The following is a 15,452-nucleotide window of genomic DNA, read 5'->3' as shown; positions in this document are numbered from 1 at the left end:
AACCCTCTTAATCATATTTTTGGGACATCTCCATTTATTTTAAAATTTAAGGTAACTTGTCTTGATGGGACATGTAGAAACAAAAACTTTCTATGAATCAAAATTCGTTGACATGTGTCTTTTATTTTATTTTTACATAAAAAATTAAATAAAATTAAAATAAATGATATAGAAAATAGATAGGCCTTTATATATTTCTTAGTTAATAAAATTGACACATAGGATGGGATAGTTAAGGTATTTTGACTTAAATATAAGATTTTATAAATAAAAATCAAATAATAAAATAATATCATGTGGTATTGATAAAAAAAAAAAAAAACTTAAATACCCCTCCAAATCTCTATAAATAAACTACCTCACCATAGACACGAAAAAAAAAAAAGAATATAATCTGAAGATACAAGATTTTCTTGGAGAGAAGTTTTTCAACTATGAAACTCTCTCAATAGCTTCCAAGCCTCCTTCACCAAGTTTACAAGTAACAAAACTATGTTAGGTCAAAGTTTAACATAGTTTTGTTGGCTTAATTTTTAGGTATTGAAATTTATGTCTCCAACACCAGCAAGATACGTTTGGATCTTGATCAAGCTCTTATTTTTCCGAATAATCTACAATATTTTCTCCAGTCCGGAAGCATGTGATCACAATCAGCACTAATGAAATATCCTGAAGGTTGAAGCTGGCTTTGAATTTTTGCTACATGTAATGCTGACTGGCTTTCTGATTCATGCTAAAAAAAAAAAAAATAGAACGGACACCAACTAATTTGCAGATGAGATTTAGGCAACTCATTCTCGAAGTAAACTTGCTAGAACATGGTTAATAACTCTTAGAAAATAATATAAATTATATCCTGAGATCTCACCTAACAGCTTAAGCTATTACATTGGGATGATTTTTTGATATGGTATCAGAGCCTTGATGACCAAACGGTCACGAGTTCGAATCTCACCATCCCTATTTATTTAATAAAAATTAAACATAATGTAATCTGAACTTATGCAAGTTTCAAGTTTAAAGAGCTTTCACTTGAGGAGGTGTGTTAGAAAATAATATAAATCATATCCTGGGACCTCACCTAACAGTTTAAACTATTACGTTGAGATGGTTCTTTGACAATAACCAAGTACCAACAAAATTAAATCTATAAAAATGGACGTTCTCTGCTTGCTGATTAAGGAAATGACAGCAGGAACTGGGAATTGCAGCTCCAAAATGATCATATTCTAGCTGCAGAATGAACTAGAAATGCCTTTATTTACTACAGCGACAAAGCTCTGCATTTTCCGAGGAGAAAGAAAAACATGAAACAGAAAACCAGTCTGCTTGAGGTCTCAAAATTGAATTAAAGCTGAACCGAGCAAGACAAATTTCCTGGCCTGTTAACTGAGACCACAGATGTTAATGCTAGTTACTTTTCTTTGAAGTCCTGGCTGTCAATACCCAGTGCAAGTGCCACTCCATCACTTCAGGACAAAGGACCTTCAGCAGAAACGACATCCTTGTCCAAGACGGCTCTACCAAGTATCTGTCTCCTCGGCAAGCACTGTTTACGATTGCTTTCGCACACCTTTCAGTTGACTCAGCCGGGACAAAGTCCATTTGAGCCTGCAGCGTATTACATTTTAAAAAATTTGTTAGAGAATCAAATTGCATGGAAGAATTCGGGTATAAACATGTATTGAAAAGTAATCTCCAACAAAAAATTATGAGACGAGACATGATTTAAAGATCAAATACTAGCATCTGACTCGGCCTTTTCACCATAGAAGTCTGAAAGTGAAGGGCAGTGAAAATGTAACAAGTTAATAGATGATGAACATGAGATTTCTACCATCATTTATATCACATAACCAGTTAAAATCAGAGCAAAATTCATTCACCCGAAAAAAAAATCACGCAAGAACTTATAAGTAAAAAGAGGAACATTCATCTGTCGTTTCACGATTTAGTTCCTTCAGATATACCTTTGATATAAAATCACCTTGGCTCATTTCTGACTCAACTACACCAGGAGTGACTATTGTTATTCCAATATCCGGACCAAATTCAGCAGCTAGTGTCTCATAAAAACTTGTAATGGCTGCCTTGCTTGCCTGAAGCAATTATAATATTGATAAGTTACTCTATAAATGACTGATTGATTGACTGAATGTAGCATGTATTAAGGGCAAGTCTTACACAGTAGAAGCTCATCTTAGGTACTGAGCACCATCCAGCAATTGAAGAAATCCCCACGATCCTCCCTTTACTTTTTCTTAGGTGTGGAATAGCGAAACGGGTGACATATACAGAACCCCAGAAATTTGTATTCTGCAAAAGGCACCAAAACGGATCCTCAGAAAATTAATTTTCTGGCAACGCAAAATGTTGAAAGATGGATCTTGCAATTTTAAGTAGGTAAGTAATACCGAGAACATACCATAAGTACTGCACAATCTGAGATTTCCTTGCAATGCTCAAACATGTCAATTTGAATAATACCAGCATTGTTCACCAGATGATCCACTATTGTATAAACCCCGTGAGTCATTGTAAATCCACTGTTTTGAAAAAGAAATAATTGAAATTGAAAGAAGATCCTTACATCGGCCAAAATGATTCACTGCCTTGGTAATAAACCGCTCGCAGTCTTCAACCTTTGAAATGTCAGTAGAGATGACTATAACATCCGGTGATCCCAGCATCCGCGCTTTATCTGCGACTGCTCGAAGACGCTCCTCTCTTCTGGCAGCAAGGGCTAAACATGCTCCTCTCCTAGCATACTCATATGCAAGATACTTCAAAAATCACAAAACACAGTTAACAAGTTTCCAATGTTTTCGTTTGGGAATGCGGGGTTCTAGGCAGTGGCGTAGCCAGAGTTTTTTCAATGAGGGGGCAAATTATTAACAAATACTAAATTATATAGATATACATTAAAAATCAATTCAAAGCATATATACTAATTCATATCAAGTAAAATTAATTTAAAAATACTTTCAAAATAAAAAACTTACATTATAATTGTTCTCTTCGAGTTTTTATATTTTGAAATCGCTTCATAATAGCTTCATTATCAATCTTATCGAAGATATCTTTCTCAATGTATACAACCAAACTATCATTCATCCACTTATCTCCCTTTCTATTCCGTAATCTACTCTTGACAATATGCATGGCAGAAAAAACTCTCTCAACTATAGCAGTTGCAACTGGTAGAAGTAATGATAATTTGATAAGCATATATACTAATGAAAATATCAAATTCTTCTTTGTTTTTACCATTTTCTCTGCAAGACTAGTAATACCTTCAATACCAGAGAACTCATCATCACCACGTAGATCAATAATATACGTATCAAGTTGGTCACCAAATACCATAATATACGTATCATCATCACCACGTGGATTATTTTTTTATCATCATTAGTGTCTACATAATAATTAACACAACTACATAATAATTCACTATTAAATAAAAATCAGTTGAGTTACACAATAATTCTAAATCTTTCATATGAAATTCATATCAAAATACACATCAATTCATCAAAATCAAAACCTATTTCAATTCATATCTATATAAATATAATAAGTATGTTGATTAAATTATACTTAATTATTTCTAGATATTTAATTGAAAAGCAATGCCTAGTGTATGTGTAAGAGAAACAATTCTTGAAAAAACATGCTTTCTACTTGATATTTTACTTACAAACAAGTCATATGAAAATATTAAATTTCAATAAACTACTCTGCCAATGCAAGAGATGTCAAGAATAATGGTTTTGCATGAATATTAATTTATTCCTTTATAATAAGAAAAGAAATATTTAATTGATTAAATTAGTAGATTTAAACATTTATTTTGAACATATTTATATCAAAACCCATAAATTATCATGAACCCTAATATTTTTAATAGCTAATTATAAAAGAATAAAATTAAAATTAAACAATGAAATAAATAAAGAAAATTTTCCTAAAATATAAAGTAAAAGGAAAAAAAGATTAATTACTTACCTATACTTGATGAGAAATTTATATACGAGAGAGGCAAAGAACAACAGCTCATGAAAAAAACAACGCAGCAAAAGCAAGAAACAAAAAATACTCTTTGATAGCTAGGTATTTCATATTTTAAAGATGGTACCATCAATTTAATATGGAAACAAAAGAAAAAAAGGAAAACAATTGTGCAGGTACGTTTTTAAGAGCTATTTATATATATATTATATTATATTATATTAGAAGCCTACAAATCTACAATTATAAACAATGCAGGTACATTTCCTTTTTCCTTCCCTGCAGTAAATTCCCTAAACTAATATATTATTTAAAAAAAAAAAAAAGTTAAGGGGGCAATTGCCCCTTTTGTCCCCACGTGGCTCCGCCACTGGACTTCTAGGTCTGCATAACATGATAGACATTTAAATCTGTGCACAGAATGTATACCAACCTCGCCAATGCCTGAAGATGCCCCAGTGATTAGAACTACTTTTCCGGCCACCCTTTCACTAGTTATATATCTTTTAATGCAACTTATAAACTTGAAAACAAGAAACGACGGCAAGAAGAGAAGTATCAGAGTCAAGGTTATAGGAGGAAGTACAATGTTCATGACCTTGTGAATCAAATCCATGCTGTGCTAGCTTCAGTAAAGCCGGAGAGGAAAGGCAGAAAGACAGCAATTTCTGTTTCTTATGTAGCTGAACCAGGAAAGCCGGAGAGGAAAGGTTATCGAGAAGATTTGTTGCCAATATCAGAATTTTTGCTCGGAAAGCTCTTCTGCAGTAATTGAACGTGATTACCAATGAACTAAAATCAGGCTTCACCAGATTTCCGGATCAAAATTAACAGAACCTATTTCAGTGGAAAAAATATTGTACACTTGCCTTCATTTACGGTGATTTATATTAAGCTAAATTAAGATTTTGCTCTTCACTAAAAAAAACAGAGAACTGGTCTGGTATTGAAGGGTAAAGAAGTCTTTTTGTGAGGTCTATTTATTATCATTCTGGAATTGTTTGAGTATCTCGGTTTTTTCATAATATTTTAAACAATTAAATTACTTGATTACTTTAAAAATAAAATAAAAAATTAAATAAAAAGTCTTTGGCCTAGGGGTTTTTTCAACAATTCCTTTTGATATGCACAATATGATACTCTATCCTTGAAGCAAAAAATCTTAGGCTTGATTTTAGGGGCATATTAGTTATTTCATGTTGGTAATTTTGGCAATACTTATATCTGAAACGGGTTCGAGAGTGATTTGATAATTTAATTAATAAAAAATAAAAAGGAAAAGGAAAAGCTCCTAGCGTGTTTATTGAATGCGCCAACAAGTGAGTTCCTCCACCATTTTCGGGCGGCGTATGTGTTGGCTCACAATGGTTAAAAAGCAGCTTTCTTGGTGTTTTGCGATTCGCAACGACAAGGAAAACCTTCCTAGGCGGCACATGTGGTTTAATTACAAGCGGTTTGAAGCAGGTTGGCTTTTTTTCTTTTTACTTCTTTTCTCATTTTCATTTGGTTTTTGTGTTTGCCCGTACAACATTATAACAACCCTTCAATTTTATTTTATTTTTAGGATTTGGTCATGTTTTTTTAACTAGTTTTTTTTTTAAATTTAATTAATCTATAGACTTGAATTTATTTTTTATTTATTTCATCCTCCATAATTCTTTTTCATTTTAGATTGGGCTCTTATTTATTTTATTGCTATTCTTTAACATTGACAAGTTTTCTATTCAATATATATATAAATTCACACACACACACAGTCGTGTAGAAATGATTCATTCATACGTTTTATAATTTTTATTTAAACTTGGTTTCATTATCATAATAAGTTTCTATTAAAAAATATGTTTCTAATAAAAAAGATTTTTTCAAAAAAAATATGAAATAGGAAAGGGAATTTGTAATAAAAAAGAAACATTTTTTTTCTTTAATTTGTAAAATCTAGTTTCTGAGTCCAAGATTTGTAGCATCAAGTGATCCAATCTGTTTCCGATAAGTTAATAGGATTCATTTCAAAATCAATGTCAAGCAAACTCATGTAATGGTGAAAGCATAGACTATATTCACGTTGTCCGAAACCATGATTATTACATTTTATTTATGTACTATGATAATATTCCTGTAATTTACAGGACCATCTTTGAGTTTAAAACTCAGCCAGGTTCAATCCACAAGTACCAAACCACTAATTGATGCCACTAATTAGCTTGGTTTTATTAACTTTACCGAACTAATTATAGCCTAGCTTCAAGCATCCTTTGTCTGTTAACCCTTGCAATGAAGTCATCAGCCCTTTTATTCAATTCCTCTGTAGGCAAACTGAGGGCGTGTTCTTGTAAATCCTTTCTTTCCTCGTGTACGTTCAAGTTTCCCTCAGCCATTCCTTTCCCTTCATTCTTTTCTCCGTTTTCGCAAGTTCTGCTACGTTTTTCTTTGGATGATTTCCCCATTTTTGTCTCCTCCTTCTGTTCAACACTGGAAGCTGTTTGAAGGTTCTTGTGGTCAATGTACTCATCATAGTAAACATCAGTAGCTGATGGAGAATTTGAAGTAAAGAACTTGGACTCTCCAACAAGGACAAAGATTATAAGGTTGCCAACTATGAAAATGAACTTGGGGCTGAGGAAAACAGAACCTAATTTTGGAGGAGAGCCGAAGAGAAAGAGCTTCACGGAATCAAATAGGGAGGGAAACCAGAAAGGGCTAGAACAGAAAAGAGTACAGGTCAAGACAGTCAAAGAATACAAGAAAATATTGTCAAGAAGTTGATGCTTCTTGGACTTGTTAATTGCATGAATCTCTCTTAGCTTAATGAGATCCATTTCTTGATTTTGTTTAGAATACAGAAGAGGGTTTAGTTGGGGTTATAAGGTCACCAGGAATTCACTCTATCCTTGAGGAAAGGAATAGATGCAATTCCGAGAAAGAACTCAGAGGCAAATTTTAAAAGACCAGTAAAGAGAACTGCCATCTGACTGAACACAAGGCATTGTAAACATGGAATTATATAGAAGGGGAAAGGAGGTTGATTTGGTAAAATTCAAACACAGGCTACTTTTACTCTACTTTGGAATGGCTATATGACTTTACGAAAAGCTGTGAGAGATTGATTAGTGCTTATTGGCTACTTTTTTCTTTTGGCTTCCTGCTTTCCTGTATTTTATGATACGTTGATATATAAAGAACTCTTGGAATAATTATTAAGGTAATCTGTGTAAACTGTGAACATTCTCCTTTCCTTTCTACTTAAATTAAAGAGTGAAAATGTTTTCTTACTTGATTTTTGTTGCCTGGCATCAACTGACAAACTTTAGCTTAGTGGTTTTAACTAGGACGGATAGGAAAGTGTTTAATGTTGCAAGAACATCAGAAATAGAAAACCAAGAATGGCTGCTTAGGATCAAGGTCCAGTGTACCTTATAATTAACAAAGTGAATGAGGAAAAATCTTTGCCTATTAGACGAGCCTCATACTGTCTTTGGAGATTTGCTTTAATAATTTCATCAATACATTATTTCTGTATTATTTGGTTAGGGAGACTTGATATTGTTGGGAACCCATTTTTTTCTTTTTTTCCTCGAATGTTGAGAGAGAGGAACACCTAGCACGTTAATGTTGGAAGTCCACTTAAAAAAAAGCGTTAGATCTTTTTCTTTCCTGAGTGCTCAGTGGAAGCGAAGTGGGAGGTTTGCTTAAAGCATGTGCTAAAGCTTTTCCTTGCATAATTCTACTAGCAGAAGGCAAATTGTTGAGTGGAGCAAAAAAGGGAAGCTGGTATAGGACCTGGGAAGTGGGGCATTTTTGTAAGTTACTGGCAGAAAAGGGGATTCTGTGGATATATCATCTGAAAGCCCATATATCCACACAGAATATGAAGCTTGGTAATGATATTAAGGGCTTGGTTGGGATTATGGAAACCTTTAATGAAAATAGAGAGAGGCCCTTTTTGAATAACAACAACATGTATTAATTGATGCATTCTTTGTTTGTATATCTTCATTTTGATGTAAGCAAAACTCGAAAACAGACGAACAAGATATTGGCTGTTGGCTACCACAGTAGTTTGTCTGTCTTCTGATGAACAAATTGCAATATTTAGCATCCTCTTGGACACACTTCTCTAGCTTGTTGTCCACTGAACAGGGTAAAAGCTGTCTTGGTAAAACTACTATGATATGCATCCATATCATTGGTAATCTAAACTTACTTAAATCATATATGTTGAAGGTAGAAAAGGCTGCTGCATTGATTTCCTGGCAGAAAACTGGACCGATTACTTTAACAGAAAATTCTATCATTTTTACCTCCTTGTGTCTAGTGAGATTTTTCTTTTTGCTTAGCAGCAACAGGATTGAGGTATGGCGGATCGCAGTCAACATGTATGCTTTTACTGATATCTTGCAACATAAAGAAAGACATGTGGTGTATCAGCAAGTGATTAATGATGGTTAAACAATTCTTATATTGGATCAGGATGAATACGTGTGGTGTATCAAGTGAACATTTTTTAAGCAAACAAGCGTGCAATCTCTCTTCAAAGTTTAGTCATGCAAGTAGCTTTATTAGGTGGTGAAAGCTCCAAGGCCCCTTTAGATGCATCTAGAGGAGCTATATTTGCAACTGCTTTCGATGAGGTAGCAAAGCATTATTGATTTTCTTTAGACAGACGTTCCATTCCTTGAAATTCTGAAGTAAATAAGTAAATATTACCTGTTTTTAGTCTTACCTTTTAATATCTCATCACGGGCACAAACAATGGAGTTTCCCTTATTGATCCTTTTTTTTTGTGGGTGCGTGTAAAGATTGATAGGACAGGAATGCTTTTGCTAAAGCTAAGATTTCCTGATTTCACCACAGGATTCAAATAATTTAAAATCTTGAGTTTCTGGCTTGTTTAAGTGAAGGATAAAAAGGAGAGAATGGCCAATCTGTGGATTAGAATCTCTGCATTTTAAGGTCACTGGTTTCCTCTACCTGTTTTTGACACAAAAGAGATCGAGAACATTACTACATGCCTAAACTCTGTATCTGTCAGCTACAGGTGGGCACGAGCCGCACGAGGTACAAATGGAGTGTGTAAAAGTGGCTTTTATTCAATTATTCTAGTAGAGCATATGAAGATTTATGCATTATTATATAGTTTTGTGGAAGAGATGAAACTTCAGGGAAATGACCAAAAAGGAAAGGTTTGGTAACGCATCATTGTTTATCAGCCACTGTACTCTTAACTCGATACCTTAATGCTTAAACAAAGAAAAATATCTCAAGTGCCTAAGCACATGGTCTTGCTAATCATAAAGAGAAGAAGAACAGCTGGAGATGATAAACAAAGAAAAATATCTGAAGTGCCTAATCACATGGTCCTGCTAATCATAAAGAGAAGAAGAACAGCTGGAGATGAAGCTTTCTTGGCTTTCGGAAAAAAAATTAGAGATCTTTTAATGGGCATGGATGTGTACATAAGCGAATGTACGTATCTGTACTCCACAGTACAAGCACTCTTATACCTTCCTTCGAGGGAAATCTAATTAAACAAACACAAGCTAAGTATCGAGACAAAGAGGCAATTAAGGGGAAGTTTGCTACAGGTTGAAAGACATTATTGATGTATAAAGTTAGAAGAAGCCGACCTCTGCACTTTTTTTCACATGTAGAAGAATCATTGATGCCCTATGGCACACAAGGAGCCAGCAGAAATGCGAGGTCTCATTTCTGCGTGCAGGCTTTCACAATTTGATTACTGATTTTGCTTATCAGTCTTAACATTTTTTAGTCACAAATGGTACTTTTATGATTCTTGTTCTTCATATTTATTTAACAAGTTGCTCGTAGAGATTTTCTTCTGAACATGCTGCTTTGTACAATTAGTTTTAGAGGTAGAGTTATGATCTGAGGGTCCAACTAGTTTATGATTCTCCTCAGATGTGGGATGCAGTAGTGAACTGCCTGCTCTGGAGTTTGCCCAGCTGAGAACACCTGGGAATCGGCAATATGGTCCTGTGCAAGATCTCAGGTTCTACTCTTTTCAGGTGCAAACAATTCCACTAGATCATCAGACTTGAACAAATCCTATAAATTAACCATGGTGTACTTGAATAAAACTCATTGTCGAGAGGCTGTTCTTCCCCGGAATCAGTCAGGCCTTGGCCATATACTTAAACCTATTTTTAAAAATAAATTCTAGAAAAGTCAATTATTTTTTATATATTTGATAATATAATAAAAAATAAGTTGTAAAATACTTTTCAATATTTGGTTATATTCTTAAAAATAACTTATTAATGTTTTATTTTTTTTAAGTTTATTAAAATAATGAGAAACAAATCTTACAAATTAAAAAGTTGAATGAGAATGAAATTGAAAAAAAATATAATTTTATAAATTATCTGAAATAAAATAAATAATAATCAAAATAATAGAGATCAAATCTAAAAAATTAAAAAATTAAAAGATGAAGAAATTAAAATAATAATAATTAACATTTAATAAATTATTTCAAATAAAATAAGTAACAATCAAAAAAATAAGGACCAAATTTGATTGATAAAAAATCTAAATTAAAAAATGATAAGGAAAAAGCAAATAATAATTATAAAAATAAAGACTAAAGTTAATATAAAAATTAAATTCTAATGGATAAAATTAAAAAATAAATATTTAAAACAAAATATATATAGTAATAAAAAATTTGAGGATCAAATTTGATATAATCAATAAATAATATGACATTTCTAATTTTTTCATAACTTTCTAAAAGTGTTTTTCGTTCAAAATAAAAGAAAAATATTTTTTTAAAAATCAAACTAATTTTTTTTAAAATAAAAAATATTTTTTATTGATAAATTTTTTAAATAATAAATAAAATAAAAAAATATAAAAAATTATTTTCTAGAAACCACTTTGGATAACCAAACACCCTCAGTGCTAATTCAAAAAGGTGATGAAATGCCACCATCAGTCACATTTATGTAGACCACACAAATTGGAGAAGAGATGGAGCAGTAAATTCAGAGTATTCATTAATATTCTCCATCAGAATGTCAAAGCCACCGTGTTTTTATGATTAGTCTAGACGAACAGTACACCCATTTTTACTACTAAAAATATTTTTCTTCATTTTGTGCACTTTATTTTTCTGATCAAGGGTTGATTTATTAAGAGAAAATTATGTATATATGTATAATGGCAAATTTGCAATAAACATTAATTTTTTATGGATTCTAACAGAAATATGCTGCGATAAGCAGTTATAAATTACAGAATAGTAATTGAAATTAACATAGAAATATAGATAACACATTGTAATATTAAAAAAAAAAAAAAAAAAAACAGAAAGTGCTTAAAACATTATAGCATAGGTTGTCTTTGGGCCAAATACTTAAAGCTGAATCAGCCTAACCCATAACCTTGTTTTTGATGGCTCAAACCTCTACAACAGAAATTTTCGAGAGCCCATTTAGTGTAAATCGTGTCTCGGGAGGGAGCCCATTTAATTTTGTGGGTTAGAGATTATATTAAGTGTTGTTTTTTATTTGAAAATATATTAAAATAATATTTTTTAAAAAAAAATTTAATATAATACATCAAAATAATTTAAAAACAAATTGGCAATAAGAAAGTCAAATAAATTTACGTATTAATTTAGATATGAGATTATTCGTTCAAAGAAAATTGTGCAAGGAAAATAAAAACTCATGATATACCTATTTGAAAATAAAATTAAAATTACTTGCCATATTCTCTCTCCATTGAATCCTTAACAAATAAGAACTTGGTATTTGGTTGTACCAAAATTTAATTCATTTGTTGCCCTAATAAATGAATGAATTTTTATTTATTTTTTGTTAAATCATCTTTTCTCAGTTTGGCACGATTAGGTGTATGAATAGAAAAGAGCATTGGCGTGTGACTTTAAGTATCTTCAAAATATCTTCATTGTTCCCCCACACACTCTTCTTTTTCCCTCCCTGAATCGTATGTGAACGTCATTTGATGCCAATTACTTGGCCAGGCGAGGATTAATTAACTTCACTAATTAATCCCACCACATAATTAAGATGGTAAACACCCAAGATTAAAGAAAAATTCGGCAAAGCATCATCGTCAAGGGGACAAATATTACCATCAAACACCATACATTTTCAACATATTGAATTAACTTAAGTATATGAAAGGAAAGTCACGAAATTCAAACTTGTAGATGGGTTAAAGATTTACAAGCACCAGAGTGGGAGCAGAGAAGCGAAGATCCCTACATGGGTTAAAGATCCCTACGAGGGTTAAAAGATCCCTCAAAATCCAGCCGCCGACGATATCTTATCTATGTGTCTCCTCTTCTAATTATTTTTTCTCCCCTCTTCAGTAAGCCTCATGTTCTCCCTGTCCATGGACGATTCATTGTAAATCATTAGAATCCCATGAAAAATCTGCATCAATCTATTCTTTTTTTGCAAAGATATCGAACTACATAAATGGCCTCCGAATTTGTGGCTTATGGAAATATTATATGGTACAAGCAGATTGATTTACTTACTTAATCGGGGGTTGAGAACTGGACAGACTTCTTCTTGCCTCTGCCACCACTACCGGTGGCAATGGGCGACTCGGGATGGGGAAACTGATGATCTTGTACCCCTATAAATTTCGTGATATGCTCTCTCACATACCTTTCATAAACGAAAGCTGCCCCCTTGAACTGTGGTAGAACCAACCATGCTGCCAGCACCAGTTTCAAAGAGTACCATATGGGAATCCTAAAATGACACAATCGGAGCCCCATTAACTAGAGATTATGGACTCTAGATTCAAGAGGAGAGAAAGAATTCATAACTGCTAATTAAAATGCCAAAAAAGAAAATCTGGAAGTAAAACTTTCTTAATTTACCACTCTAGAAGGGATTGGAGCAGCATCTCAGTGAGAGTAAGAAATGAATATAAGATCCAATAAGCAAGCCACTGCTTATCATCCTCTCTAGATGGACTCTCTATAGCAACCACTGATGCATACCTGTTTACCAGAAGAACAATTAGATAGATTGCAAATTTGGTGGGCACACACCCTAAGAGAAAGAAAAGAGCACAAACAAAACTTCTAGAAATGGTCCAGATTCTTACAAGGGGTATAGCAACATCAACACTGGCCTGCGTGTTATTAAACAAACATAAATCAGATAAACCAAAATATTAAGGCCTAAAAACAAAGAAAGGAAGGAATATCTTGGGATCACTCAAGATTTACCCAGATATTGTATGAACGTGAGTGAGAAAAGTCAATAAACGACCCATATTTGCTGGTCTCGCTCTTCCTGTTAGTTTTCTTATCGACAAGAAACGCCAAAGAAACTGGGAGAAGGGCTTGAACTGAAAGGAGAGTGAAGTCGAAACCAATTAATGACAGTGAGACAGTGTGGAATGATAAGTGGCTCAAGACTTGAAAGTGAAGGAACCGCTGAGATGGTGTCGTTGAGGACACTTGGCGTCTGCTAGAAGGGAGTTAAGCATGGCAGTAGGTTTCTATTTTTTTAATTTTAAAAAATACATTAAATTAATTATTTAAAAATATATCCTATATCGCAATCCAAAAAGCGCAGTACCGTCCAAATTGATCTTTATTTAAAGTTATGGTGCATGCAGTACCATGTTGCGTTTCAATCTTAAAATTCACAATATTTTTTACTTTAATCAGATATCTTGTTATATAAAATTATTTTAAGAGAAACCTCATAAAAAATCTCCTGAGTTTTCTTGAGGTTTGTTACTTTTGATAATATGGTGCAATCTATTTTTTAAAGTTTTTTTAAATTATATTTTATTTAAAAAATAATAAATTAATTTTTCTTAGACATTTTTTATGATTTTTGATACATCAATATAAAAAAATTAAACATAATATTGATAAATTTTGATTTAAAAACACCCTCTACAATATTATCAACACCCACTTGATCTTTAATTAATGGCTTATAACCCTTGAAATAATCCAAGATTCTCAAATAATATTTTTTTCTAGCCAAATACTTCAGATATGCTTAATGAAAACGTTGTATTTCTTACAAAATGATGTATTTTATAAAGGAAAAGGGTAAATTTTGGTTTTAATTCACTAGCGAGTTTGGATGGAGAGGCTTAAAAATTGGGGAGTTCGAAAGCCTTAGGGGCTCAATTGATATAAAAACTTCTTTAGAAACGCAATCAAGACTACCTATATAATTCGGGGGCTTTTCTGAGGTTTCCCAGGTTTTTAGTGGGTGTTGTCTTCTCCCCAGCCAGATCCACGTGTCATGTTTTTGAAGTATAAGGTCGGCGACACGTGCCATCAGCTATTGGGTCCATAATGCGTAAGAGGATATGATCTACTTTTGTAATATTTTCAAACTTTTGTGATATAAAAGTATTTTTAAAAATAAATTAATTTTTTTTTATTTTAAATTAATATTTTTTTATTTTTTATTATTTTAATATGTTGATGTTAAAGTAATTTTTTAAAAATAAAAATATTATTTTAATAATTTTTTAAATAAAAAAATATTTTAAAAAAATAACTAAACTTCAGCTGTTAAATGGTGTTTATTGAGCCTACACGAGGAGCGATCGATTTAGAAAAAAACAGGTTCAAACTCCACGCAATGATTATGGGCAGAGAGAGCAGGCCGAGTTCATGTTCTTCCAAATTCTAGCAAATCCGCCATGAAATCATTTTGTCAAATGTTATCGATCATAGGGCCTGTTTGTTTCTGCGTTTCAAAAGCGTTTTTAAAAAAAATTAATTTTTTTTTTATTTTTTTTATTAACTTTAAATTAATATGTTTTTAGTGTTTTCAAATCATTTTGATGTGCTGATTTCAAAAATGATTTTAAAAAATAAAAAAAATATTATTGCATATATTTTAGCACGAAAAATTATTTAAAAAACAACCGTGATTACACTGAAAAACAAATATGTGGTTGAACCAATGAAAAGCAGCTGAATGTATACAAGTTGTCGACTGACCTTTTCTGGCCAAGAAGCAATTCAACCACCCCACCAATCTTCAAGGAAGAATAATACCAATCTGATAGTTTTCACACATTAGTCCAGATCGATTAAGAAAAGCAAAGGGCATTGAGATAATTAAAAACTAGCAGAGCCACTAAAACTAAGCAAACACCACCATTCAAATCCCTAAACACTTGCGTGTGAGCTAGCATTGGAGAATATTCCGATTATTAAAGTAGTTGAGCTGCTAATTAATCTCATTTCTCCTCTTTTACCAATGCTTGTCCCCTCTGTTGGAGGGAAGTTTCTTCCGATCTTTCGTCTTGGCTTCTTGTTTGAATCTTTGTACATAAATACGTAGTTAGACCACCAAATACTTTGAAAACTTTCCCTTCTAGGAATTTACCAACCTGAGCCAGAAGCTTCACCCACCTGCCTTTTTCGAACCTAAAACTCTTCTTGGGCTCCG

At 32.6% G+C, this 15,452-nt stretch overlaps 3 protein-coding genes across 3 annotated transcripts; all 3 read right to left on the bottom strand.

Annotated features, from left to right (window-relative positions):
- Window positions 1-1,410: 1,410 nt before the first annotated feature.
- On the bottom strand, window positions 1,411-4,627 carry LOC118044653 (11-beta-hydroxysteroid dehydrogenase A-like). The gene is made up of 6 exons (XM_035053061.1): window positions 4,445-4,627; window positions 2,591-2,783; window positions 2,426-2,511; window positions 2,185-2,316; window positions 1,971-2,099; window positions 1,411-1,584 (listed from the first exon to the last, which is right to left on the bottom strand). The coding sequence occupies exons 1-6, from the start codon at window positions 4,625-4,627 to the stop codon at window positions 1,411-1,413; spliced, it is 897 nt and encodes a 298-aa protein (XP_034908952.1).
- A 1,449-nt stretch (window positions 4,628-6,076) lies between these two features.
- Window positions 6,077-6,998, bottom strand: LOC118044654 (uncharacterized). Its single transcript, XM_035053062.2, has one exon. The coding sequence runs from the start codon at window positions 6,828-6,830 to the stop codon at window positions 6,243-6,245; it is 588 nt and encodes a 195-aa protein (XP_034908953.1). The 5' UTR covers window positions 6,831-6,998; the 3' UTR covers window positions 6,077-6,242.
- Window positions 6,999-12,126: 5,128 nt separating this feature from the next.
- On the bottom strand, window positions 12,127-13,461 carry LOC118044655 (HVA22-like protein e). Its single transcript, XM_035053063.2, has 5 exons — window positions 13,247-13,461; window positions 13,123-13,149; window positions 12,893-13,015; window positions 12,542-12,761; window positions 12,127-12,387 (listed from the first exon to the last, which is right to left on the bottom strand). The coding sequence occupies exons 1-4, from the start codon at window positions 13,291-13,293 to the stop codon at window positions 12,542-12,544; spliced, it is 417 nt and encodes a 138-aa protein (XP_034908954.1). The 5' UTR covers window positions 13,294-13,461; the 3' UTR covers window positions 12,127-12,387.
- Between the last annotated feature and the right edge of the window lie 1,991 nt (window positions 13,462-15,452).

Source organism: Populus alba, chromosome 12 (genome assembly GCF_005239225.2).
Source record: "Populus alba chromosome 12, ASM523922v2, whole genome shotgun sequence".
NCBI lineage: Eukaryota > Viridiplantae > Streptophyta > Magnoliopsida > Malpighiales > Salicaceae > Populus > Populus alba.
This window is presented reverse-complemented; position numbering and strand designations above follow the sequence as displayed.